The 13,006-nt window shown below is 30.3% G+C and overlaps 1 protein-coding gene across 1 annotated transcript; it reads right to left on the bottom strand.

Moving 5' to 3' along the window:
* Positions 1-289: 289 nt before the first annotated feature.
* Positions 290-2,152, bottom strand: LOC100247003 (phospholipase A1-Ibeta2, chloroplastic). The gene has a single exon (XM_010648953.3). The coding sequence runs from the start codon at positions 2,048-2,050 to the stop codon at positions 464-466; it is 1,587 nt and encodes a 528-aa protein (XP_010647255.1). The 5' UTR covers positions 2,051-2,152; the 3' UTR covers positions 290-463.
* Positions 2,153-13,006: the final 10,854 nt, after the last annotated feature.

Below are 13,006 nucleotides of genomic sequence, written 5' to 3'. Positions count from 1 at the left end.
TGTTTCCCGGAAGAAATGCCATAAAGAAGGCAATGGGCAAAGGTGGGAGAAAGGTCAATTAGATGTGTCCTTATCAGTACAGACCAGGTCCATAACGTTTGCTTAGGTTAGGTGGCCCATTTAATAAAGTAAATTTTGTGCTTTTTCTCCATTTAAAAGTCAGTGTCAACACAGATAAAGTAATGGAAAGGTACAAGTTGCAACATGAATCCCATGGTGGCTCGATTAAATGTTTTACGTGTCTGATTGTAAACCGTAAAAAATGGGGTCACTAATCAAGGCAAAAATATCAAATAATAGTAGGTTTTATTAAAAAGATGAGGCCAAGTACAATATTCCCATCATGTTTGGATTAGAATTTTGTAAGTTGGTAATGAAATTTGAATAAATAATTGGAGAAGGGGTGGTGGGTAAGTACTTATCCAGGGGTTTGTACAGGTAATTTGTGGTAAGTTTCCAAGTTTCAGGATGGGCTGGGCAAACAGGGAGACATGGGCATTCTATCCCTTTCAAGATTCAAATTCAAGGCCGGGGCCTTCCTTGTGTACAGTTTTTTCACATTAGAGCCCTGCTCGTGTACCAGCTTTAGTAAACTCCTCTTCGCATTTGCTCTAAATGGACTGTTGGAAGCCAAGAATCCATCCACTAAGTGCAGGTAGGCCTCCAAGTCATGACAACATGCTACGTCGGCATTGGGCTTCAGATAAGGCGATTGTTTGGTATCCACTCTGAGCTCTGTCCCTACGTGCGAATATGCCCATGGCATCTTGTCCAGCACATTGAGGACTCCGCCCATTTTTGTGTTTCTCAACTTCTGGTCAAGTTCTTCACTTACAAACATTCCTGGGACTCTGGTTATCACGTCCTGAGAATTTACTATACGTAGAACTTTGACGTTGTTTTGTTTAATGCGATTGGCGAAGCCTCTGTTGCCCACTCGAGGCCCTCCAAAGGAGAAAACCGCTAGTGGGGGCACCTCGAAGTCACAGGTACTCAACTCGTCGGCTACTAACACGGCTAGGGCCGCACCAAGGCTGTGCCCGGTCACTGTGATGCTGAGGGTCTCGCCCTTGTATACCTCCATCAGCCGCTGTATCTCTTGGACCACGGACTCTGCTAGGCTCGGCACGTGAGCTCCACGAGTCTTGTACAGGCTCAAGAACCCGCACTCCACCTTGGGTTGCCCCTGGCCCTGGACTGAGTCATCTTCACCCGGGATTTGGACCAGTAAGTCCCTCATGTTCTCCGCCCATTCTAGACACGTGGCGGTTCCACGGAGGGCGATGACTATGTCTCTACGCCCCATCCTTGCGATCTCCCTTCGGTCCTCGCAGACCGCCACGTAGCCCATCCAACTCGACCGCTGGGTCATCCACCCGAGATCGGGAGCCACGTCGTCAACCCAGTCCGGCAACCCTACTGATGAAGTGGCGTAGAGGCTCTTCGTTACTCTATAGGCCCTATCCGGAAGCGTTACATGGCGAGGAAGGGGAGGTTCCTCCGCTGACATGGCGGGGTTGGAGTGGAATGAATGGTACGCGGCTTGCACGAACTCGCCGTATCGCACCACCTCTCGCCGGAGATTCTCGTCGAGAGGGTCGAGCATGCCGGACCAGTCTTTGCTGCCATGGTACTCGCGCCACCGCCCGCCGAGAGTATTTCTTGGAGAATACTCCTGCGATTTCGATAGAAGCCGCTGGAGGCGGTTCATATGGCGCGGCGACATTTCCTCTGTCGCCTTCATCTCCGGCCAGAGTCTGGCCAAGCTCAGGCCTTCTAACAGACCTCTTCCCTTGTTCTCTGGCAACCCATCACTGGAAATTTTCTCAACTGGTTGGGACAGAGGAGGCTGTTCTTGCTTCTGAAGCAGTTTTTCAAGGTTGGAGAGGTGAAGCCGAGTCATTTCGATGTTTGCGACCCTTTGCAGAGGCTTTGCAGAAGGAGGACGCTTGGTTAAAGGGTTCAAAGGCGATCCACTACATTTAAAGCTGGCACGCCTCGCCTGAAAGAGGTGGAGGTTCTGAGCCGGGAGCGTAGCACCAATCTGCATGGAGAGAGGGGTTTACTGGAGAAGACAGAAACGGCGGCCTTCGCCCCAGAATTGGAGAGTCAATGGGATATTGGGAGGAGATCCAGCTACCAGTTTAAACAATTTGGATTCAAATGACTCCCGAAATGGATATATAAAGGAGATTTTAGGGGAATGCCATTGAACTTGTACTAAATTACAAAAAATACCACAGTGGTCCAATCCGTGGAAATCCGGAAACTGCCTGAAGGCGGGGGAAGGGTACGTGTGGAATTGAACTAAGAACTGACCCCTTCTCTCTATCACATGAAATTGAATTCGCTGATTCGTACTTCAGAAAAGTCTGCTACAGCCTACATGGCACAGAACCGCTATCCCTGCTTTCATACTTCAATTTGACTGGAGGGCCCTCTCACTTCTCCTGTTCTCCATCCTTTTCGCCCCAAAAATTACAACTCTACCCTTCCTTGCGTTGAAAGCGTTACTTGACGGCTCGACGCTCACTCTCCTACATTTCTGGGGTCCTTCTCTCTCATGCATCGTGACCCCCGTAATGGAATTTCATTTATTCACGACTATTCAATAATCCCCAAAATTATTTCATATACTTTTAAGAGTTTTAAAAGTAGGTTTTGGTTAGAGAAGACTAGAGATTAGTAGTTGACGTGGATTCTGAGTGGTCCAAAGAAGATCGATAATGTGGGTAGCCACAAAACCTAACATATGTTCACAATTTGCCTTCAAACATCTCCCCTCCAGTCACCAACTGAACAGTCTGGACAATCCCTTTTGTCATGCTATTTACGTATACGCTTACCCAAACATATGTTGTCGTCTTTGGACAAAATTCAGACGGTTAATATTTCTGACAATCTCATGAACATAGAAGAAGTAAATAAATTCATGTTTGACCAACATAAACTCAACTATCTATAATCGCTATTTAATTTGGCAGGTGGCGTGTGACACTATTTGTTTATTTCGTGCATGTCCATGTCCTCATTAAATAAACATAACAAATCATGGGCGGTGGTTAACCGCGTCAAATGGCCCGACTCACTGAAACACGGGCGCCCTTCTCTATTATAATCCCACTAGTTGCATTAATTTATGGAAGTAAGTAAGTATGATTAGGTAATTCCGAGTAAGGTTTTCGATGGTTTTCCAAAAAGTATTCGATATTTAGAAAGATATTAATAACTTAAGATGGTCAAATATATCGACAATGAAAGCTCCCAATCTTTAACTGAGTTGAAGTCATTGGAAAATGAATACAATATTAAGAAATGCATGTCAAAAGATTCAATCAATCATACCGCGTTTCGTGTAGATTTAGTTCGTAGTATCTTGTATTCATTATTTTGTATCTTAGTTTTATTCATTTGTATTTCATTTCATTTTTTTGTTCTTTGATGATTTACATTTCTTTTATACTCTCAACGATGAATGAAGATTAAAAGTCCAATAAATATCGATTCAATATGTTAGTTTTTTTTCCCCCTAAAATTTTATGTTAACATAATTAGAAAAATGGTTTTAAGAAAATGATTTAAAACCATTCATAGGTGAAATTGAGTTCAAAGAAACATGACATTTGATTTTAATAAAAAAAAAAAGTTAATTTCATTTACCTCCTTTAAGGTTTTGATTAAATATATCTAACTTTTATAAATTTGAAATTTTGTCATGCACCTTTCTTATTTTGAGTCTGAGGGGGGAGATGAGTGAAAATAAAAAAAATGAGGTATTTGATGAAATTTTAAACATATATGTATTTAGTTGAAATTTCAAGGGAGATGAATGAAATTAACCTTTTAAAAAAACATGTTTTTGCTAAAAAAAGAGTCTCGTATCATAACACATGATCCTTTTAATAAATATATTCAACGTCTTAGAGACACAAGCATTTCACTAACCACCACCTATAAATATGAACATGAGATCTCTCAACGGCTTTTCACTTGTTCCAATAATCATATGTTTTTTTTTTTTCATCAAATCATTCATAAGTGTGAAATTTTATTTCAAGGCAAGTGTGAGATGCAAGTATATAATTTTGTAGCATTTGTAAAGAATACAAAACATTATTCAATTTGTCATTACTTGTAATTTGAAGTATTTTCTAAAAATTTTGAGGAAAAATATAAAGGAAATAAAATAAAAATAGATTTAAAATCAATAAATTATTTTTACATGTTTCTTTAAACTCATTTATCTTATTTTCCTTTATTATATAAAGATTAAATAATTTTAAAATATATAAATTTCTAATTAATTTAAATTATATTTGATTTTCTTTCATATTTTTCATAGTAAAACTAAATATGAAAAAAAATTAAATTCTTTAGTATTTTTTTTCCTTTCTTAAATAATTTTGAGAAGCAAACATAATCTAAAATGATCATTTTATTTTAGGAAATAACTCTTACTAAATCACAAACACCCGAGAAAGGTAAACTCATCTTAAGGACATGAAATCAAAATTTAACCTCAATCAACCTTATTTATGAATTTAATTTATATTTACTTTATTAATTACACATGTATTAATGCTTATCTTCAATCATTAATTTGCACAACAAACACATTCAAAATATTTATTATTTTAAAAAAAGTATACATATTGCACTAGTAATATAATAAGGTTATAAACTATTTAGTTTCTTCGTTAGATGTACAAGCGCCACTCATAATTTTACTAACATGTGAAAAGTACATCAACTTAAGAATTAATTAATTATTATTTTTATTAATTTGGTGTATCTCCATTCATCTTTTTGTTGATCTCCTTTTATAATGTGCCTAATCACAAGCTGAGATGACTTATCCTTTAATTGTAAACTAATGGTCATGCACGTCAATAGTACACCAACTCAAGATTTTGTATTTATTTATTTATTAATTATTATTAATTTATTAATTTGGTGTATCTCCATTCATCTTTTTGTTGATCTCCCTTTATAACGAGCCTAATCACAAGCCGAGATGGCTTATTCTTTAATTGTAAACTAATCGGCATGATCTTTGTGTGAGAATCACTGCTTAATGAGATTATGCTTCTCTTTTTGTCACTTCATATAATTTATATGTACTTTAATGAATTAAAAAGTTGATCTCTTTTTGCTTTGGCACTATGTAGGTGTGTTTTTTGCTTTGTTTTAGATAGTTGGAGTATAAAATCACGTTAGAAATGGGAGAACCGTGGAGTGTGGGTTGCAACTTGAAAAGAGGAATAGTTAGAATTTAGAGAAGGGGTAGTGGAGAAGAACCAGACCCATTAATTTTGTACCCACTAGTATGCTATCACTAGTTTAATTGATCCTCTATGCATTTATTTTCACTACCTCAAGAACAAAATTATAGTGAACAATTTATGTTACATTTGTATTTTGGTCACATTTTTTCTATGCTTTGATTTTATACATTTGTATCATTGTTCAATCATATAAATTTTATCATATACTTTTAATGGGTCGGAATTGCAAGTTTATTAAATTGATTTACAATATTAAATATTATCTAATGTTTAATATACTAAGGATGGATAGATAAAATAGAAGGTTACGTTATTCCTAATAGATGTAAATAAGGTCAGATTAAGATAAGATTGATAACTAAATAAATAAAATTTAATTTTTTTTTTAAATTAAATGAGTAAGATAAATTTAAATACACTTAACTTTTATATAAAAAATAAACATTTTTATATAAATAATATAAATTTATCATGTATTATTAATATATGTTATTAAGAATTATGTTTTTTAATGTTTACTTTTTTAAATAATCTTTTGAAACCATTATCTTGTATTAGGCTTTTTATTTATTTATTTGTTTATTTTTGTTTTTAGGTGGGAAAAAAGAAAGGAAATTGTAGCCAAATACCATCTCGCTTTCAAATTGATTGCATTTTATTATTTTTATTTTTTTTATAAAGGAAAAATAAACATTAAGAAAATTATTTTCTCTCATTTAGTTTATTATAAAAAAATAAAAAATAAAATTCAATATAATTAAAATTAATTAAAAATTTATAAATAAAAATAATTTATCAATATCATTTTTTTTTAAAAAAAAATTCTTCACTTGTCTTTTTTTTTTTTTTTCCATTTTTATTTTCTTTCCTCCATATTACAAATGATATTGATATCGGTATCTCCATATCAACTAATAATGTTATTAGATGATGTACTTGAGGTTAAAGCTTCCTTATTTTTGTTTTTGGTTATTAGACCTATTAGAAACCTTATGATGCATGAATATTGTGTTGTGAAAACTTGATTTTGCCTCTTTGTCATATAAACAGACAGAGTAATGGTCGAGGTCGAGTTCTATTTTTGGTCTTCCTCATGTTTTCTTTCATTTTTTTTGAAATCCGAACATAATATCAATTTTTTTAATAGTGAGGTACGAGACAATCGGTCATAAATATTGTTCATATAATATGAATTATCAAGGAAGAAATTGAAAACATTTGTCTTGTAGCACTTAAGAAAACAAGAAATAGAATATATTTAGATAGAATTAACACACTGAGGTCTGTCCAAATTAATTAAAAAGCATGGGACAAGCATTGGCTTGGATTAAGGAAGTTGAAAGGGTAGCAAATGTCAAGGGAGCCGAGTGAATTAATGGGAAAGCGAGGGTTGGTTTCAAAGCGAGAACGACCACCGACGCACAGTTGTTTATGCGACCAAGTACTAACAACTAAAAGAGAGGGCAGACACGCAGTAAGACATGTGATTGGCGAAAGATGGGCGTAGGTGGGCGGAATACTGGAGACAGGAGAGTGGTGTGGTGCTTGACCTGCAGCATGTGCCACATTTGCATCACAACCTAAGCTTGTTGGTTGGTTTGGCTCCCACCCAACAACCAAGACTCCCCCAGTAATCTCCTTCCAAGTTCTAACTCTTCACTTCTGCGAAAATCTCCTTCTTGACGGTTTCTTCATTCCTAATTTTTATTAAAGTGCTTTAGTATTTTACTTTTATATAAAATTTCATTTCACAATGTTTTTATAAAACATTTAAAAAAAAATAAAAATCAGGCGTGGACTAAATTTCAAAAACACTTCTAAGAATTAAAAAATCACTTATCGTGTTTCGTAGATAAATACTTGATAGATGATTCAATCAAAAATAATTTTGGAAAAAATAATAATGCGTTTGGAAGTAATTTTAAAAAATGTTTTTAATATTTAAATGATAAAAAATTTTAAGTATTAAAAAGATTAAAAACACTTTATAAAATCATTATCAAACATATTCTAACTTTATAAAACAACGTCTCAAATAAAAACACCTCACAATGCATTCTTATATTCATATCATTAAATTCTACAATATGCATTTTTTACTTAAATTTTGATTTTATTTAATTTTTTATTTTAAATTTTAAGTAAAATCAGGAATTTCTATATAAAAATAAAATATTTTATAAAAAAAATTATAAATTTACCTCGCACCTTTTAAAATCAATTTTTTTAAAAAAATTTAAAAAATTAAAGGATATAGCAATTTTTTTAAACAATTTTTAAAATAATTACTTTTTCAATATAAACTTCTGTGATTTAATGGGGTTTTAGAATTTGACTAAATTATTATTTTTAATTTTAATATTTGCTTCTTGAAAGTGCTTCTTGGCATATACACTCTCATCTCTAAGAAGACAGATCCAAAAAACTAAAATGGTGGCACCATCTCATCCACAGAAGAAGTGATTTGATTCACACGTTAGCAATTAGGCAATTACTATGAATGCCCGCTTGCTTCTTGTTGGTCCAACATCAGCATTGAAGATGCCACCATATTTCACATCCTCCCGTTGAAATATTTTCACGTTTTAAGTTTATCACCACTTCCACATTGTAATCTGCGCTTCCTCGACATCACGTCCTAATCATAACATTCTTGAATACTACCAACACTTTTCCTCAATTTTTTCATGCCTTAAATTATTTGACTTTTGATCGTTTTGGTTTACTTTTTACTTTTTTTGTTGCCAGTTCCACATCGATATATCACTACACCCCCGTTTGGGTGGTCGAACACCGTCCACCTCCACCACACCTCCACTACTACCACTTTCCATCTTCCCAAACACCACCTCACGAAAAACACAATCATAGGACCCGACCACATGGAAACTTTCTTGTTGGATAATTTCTAGGAAGGGTGTGTAGGTCTAAGTCACGAGGCATGTAAATATGTAATGGCCAAAAAGAAGGATCTCCACTGCCAAATATAGGTTAAAGTGGATGCAAAGGTCAAGTTTGTGGATCATGTGATGAAAAAGTGATTTTTTGTTTACTTTTAGGGGAGAATCATGGATTAAAATAATCCCTTAAATACGCATTACAAATGTCAACTAAATAATGTATTGTTGCCCAGCTTAATCGGAAGATTTCGAATTGATTATGGAGATCTTGGGTCATTAGGGTTTGTGTAGAAAGAAAGGATAGAAATGGGTTAATGGGTTAAGGTTTGTTTCATTTTGATTTATTTTTTAATAAATTTGACAGGTTAAGGGGGGTAGAGTTTCAAATTTAGAAGAATGACCTTCGTATTTTAAAAACCCGAAATATATTGTAATCTCGAATTTTTTTACCACAACTTAGGCCATTGTCTTAAATTGAAAATCGATGAAGTCTATAAAAATAATAATAAATAAAAATTCATGATTCAATATTCAATAACTTGTTATAATTTTTATTTTTATCGATTCAGCTCTTTTTCGAAATTAAATTGAAAATCAATGAAGTCTATAAAAAATAGTAAGTAGAAATTCATATTTTAATATTTAGTAACTTTTTATAACTTTTATTTTTCTTCATTCAACTCTTTCTATGAAGTATCTCACGTATTTGAAACCTTTTTATTTTCTAATACATTAAGTTTAGACTTACATTTCTTCTTTTTAGTAGTTTTTCTATTTTCTTCGATTAATAATCTTCCTTTTTTAGAATATCTTAGGGCCCATTTGTAGGAATGACTATGGGATGGGTCGCCCCCATCCCAATCTCACCCCGTTTATTCAAAACAATTTTCATCCCTATCCTATTTAAAAAATTAAACGGGACGGGGCGAGTATGAGAATTTCTTGTACCATACCCGCCTGCTCCACCTCGTCCCGTTTAACTTTTTTTTTTTAATTTTATTTTTTTTTTAAAAATTACTTTTAAAATTTTTAATTACATTAAAATAAATATATTTTATAAATAATTAAATAATTATATTTTTTATAACTTATTTTAATAAAAATATTTTATTATTATCTATTTATTAAAAATAGTAAAATAAAAATTAAATTAAATTAATTTTAAATTTAAAATTAATTTTATATATAATCGAGGGGGATGGGGCAATATCCGAACCCGCTCCTAGTTTTTAAAAAAAAATCCCAAACCCATTTATTAAAATTGAACCCTGTCCCATTAGGGGCGGGGCGGGGTGGGCACCCGAAAAACTTCATCTCATTATCATCCCTACCCATTTGGCGGTGTTTTTAAAATAGAGAACAAAAAACAATTTTTAACTTTTTTTTAAAAAAAAACAAGAGTGTTTAGAAAGATGTTTAAAAAAATGACTTTTTAAAACAAAAAATAAAAAACTTGTTTTTATTAGAAAGAATTTGTATTGTTTTTAAAAACAATGTCTTACTTTTATTTTATAAATTTAATTTATGATAATTCGAAATCAAATTCAAGTTAAGTTTTATTAAAAAAATAAAAATTAAATATACAATTATGTATGATTTAAAGATAAATATATTTTTCTTAAATTATGAAACAATTTTTTTATTCCAGTGAAACAAAAATTACTATAAAATAAAATTAATTTTAATAATTATTTTTAATACAAGTCAAATAAGTACTTTAATTATTTTTTTTTTAATTTTTGTTTAATCATGATTTCTTATGCTTGTTTTTAAAAATTGAAGTCTTATTGAAAATAAAAACAATTTTTTAATTACAAATAAATTAAAAAATAAATATTTTTTAGTAAAACATAAATAGTAATATTATAATAAAATCATTAATTATATTTTTAGTAGAAAATATACTATTTTATTATATGTTAGAAACACAAGGATATTAACATCTTTGCAGTTTTTTTTTTTTTTTAAATGAATAATACTAATTGTCAATAATATATTTATATTAAAATGAATAATAAATAAAATTTTACTTTTTTAACATATAAATGAGTCAAGTTTTTTTATTACATATATACATATTTAGTATTCAATTTTAAACATAATATTCTAGAATGTTTTGATTTAATCTATAATTAATTGGATTAATTTTTTTATTGCAAATTATTCATGAAAATTTAAAAAATTAAAGTATTAATGATGTTTTACTTAATTTATAATCTATTTACTTAGTGATTTTTTTTAAATAGTTGTGTGTATAGGATAAATAGTAAAGTCATGACTCATGATATATCAGTATTCCTCTTTTTTTTTTTTTTCAATGATTATATTTATTTTTGAGTTCCAAGTTATTTTAAAAATTTATTAAACTCATTAATAAATTCAATAAAAAGTGTCACTTGATTTGAAGTTCAATTTTCTAGTGGAAAAACTTATAAAAGTTTAATTATATGTAAAAAAAGAAATAATATAATCATTATACACCAATTTTTATCCAAAAATTTATGGTATTAATAAGTTTATTTTTTGAATTTTAAATTTTTCTTCAAAATTATTAGACTTGTTAATAAATTCAACACATTAACTCTTATTTATTTTAGAGTTCATTTGCCTAGTGAAAAAAAAAAACGAAAAATAATATTTTTATGTAGAAGAGAAATAATAGAATTGTTTTAAACCAATTTTGGTTCATAATTTTTTTTGTATTAATGAGTTTATTATTTAAGTTTTAAATTATTTTTAAAAATTAATAGACTTATTAACAAATATAACACGTTAAATCTTATTTAATTTGGAGTTAATTTGCCTAATGAAAAAAAAAATTAATGATTATATGTAGAAAAAAAAGTAATAGAGTATGTGTGTGTTTTTATTATTTTAAAAAACCAGTGAAACCAATTTTTACTTGTTTTCCTATTTCACTTTGTTTTTAAAAATTAAAAACAAAGAACAACAATCAAACAATTTTATGAGTTTTTAAATGCCATTTTATGTTTTTAAAAACATAAAACAGTTTTTTAAAAACTTCGTCAAAAAGATGTTTTTTGTATATCAATTAATTGGTAAATTAATAAATTATTCAATTATCAATAAATCAATAATTTTGTTAATATAATTATTTTTTAGCCCAAAATATTATTTTATTAGGATTCTACTCTAATTTCTTTTGGTTAAAAATATCAAACAATAATATTTTAATCAATTTCTTATATTAAGCACTTTTTGGAAAAAAGGAATTCAACCATAAATATGAAACGAATAATCATGTGGGCAATTTTCAATTTATGCAGGTTGTTTTTTCAATCATGGATACTAAGTCATTCCTTTTAATAAAATATTTTCTCTTTTTTCACTTGAGATTTTTTTCTTCCTTTTTGAAATTTCAGTCTGTCTGTAGATTGGGTGGCATGCTTACATGGCATGATGACATGGCATTGGCTTACTTGGTAATCATCGGTTGGATCCCGTGCCTTTGCTTACCTAGTTGAAAGATTTTTAAAAATAGGAAATTTTAGAATTTTCATTTGGTTAATATTTAAGTACATGTTTTGGAAATTTTATTTTATTTTTGTCTAAGATAAGAATGTGTTAAAGTTTTTACTTCTTTTATATTATATATATTTTTTTTAAAATGGGTGTAGATAATAAGGTTATATTTGGTTTCTGGGAAAGAAAAAAAATATTACTTATGTTTCCTTTTGGAAATTTTGAGGAAATATATAAGAGAAAGAAAATATAAAAGTAGAAGGAAAGAAAAAAAAAGATTAAAACTCAATAAATTATTTTTATTTACTATTTTAAATTTATTTTATTTATTTTAACTGATCGATATAATTATTAAATAATTTTAAAATGTATATGTTTCTAATTAGTTTTAATTATATTTGATTTTCTTTAATACTTTTGATAAGACAATCATATATGAGAAAATCATTTTCCTTAATTTTTTTTTTCTTTCCTGATATTTTTCAGAAATCAAACATAACATAAGAAAAATAGTTTTCTTGTATTTGGTTTCATGGAAAATACAATATTTAATCTTTATATAATGAAAGAAAATAAGTGAAATGAATTTAAAGATTCTATTATTTATTTTTCTTTTCTTAGAGTTTTTCTCTCTATTTTTTTTTCTTACATTTTCCTTCAAATTTTCTAAAACTCTCAAGTAGACTAAATCTCACTAAATAACAACCGACAACTTTGATTTTAATGAAGAAAATGACTTATTCAACTAATAGACTGAATCTTTTTCTTGTCCTTGTACTCTTTCCATCTTCCTTTTTCTATTCCATGTACTAGTATTAGGTAGGGGGAGCTTTCACCTTTACCATATCCCCCAACAAAAACAAAGATTTGGTATTTTTCAAATTTCATGTTTGGAATTATGTCCCAAAAGACTTAGACAAACTGCTTGTCATCATGTTTCTTTTCCATGGACTGACCCCATTTCATCCCTCAAATTTTCCAAACCAAATCTTAAGGTAAATACAGACAAATTTAGTCAAAACACATAAAGAAGAAAAATATTCAACGTTGGAGAAACTACTATCAAACAAACCTTTAAAATATAGCCTTCTTGATTCTTTGCTCTCCATGGGAAAGGGAACCCTTACTTTCATGCCTCACCTAACTTGAAAGGGAATTCTGGTTTAGTTTATTTTTGATGGGTTAGGACTCCTACAATCTCCCTCACTCATGACTCACCTACCAAATTTGGTTTATTCACTTCCTTTACCCAAACAACATCATGACACATCTATATTAATTCACTACTACCCTCTGTTAATTTTGGGACTCTTGACTTCCAAATGTAAAACTAGACAT

Source organism: Vitis vinifera, chromosome 2 (genome assembly GCF_030704535.1).
Source record: "Vitis vinifera cultivar Pinot Noir 40024 chromosome 2, ASM3070453v1".
NCBI classification, from domain to species: domain Eukaryota; kingdom Viridiplantae; phylum Streptophyta; class Magnoliopsida; order Vitales; family Vitaceae; genus Vitis; species Vitis vinifera.
This window is presented reverse-complemented; position numbering and strand designations above follow the sequence as displayed.

Excerpts from the sequence above, each read along its gene's own strand:
- LOC100247003 (XM_010648953.3), bottom strand. The coding sequence starts at position 2,050 with ATGCAGATTGGTGCTACGCTCCCGGCTCAGAACCTCCACCTCTTTCAG.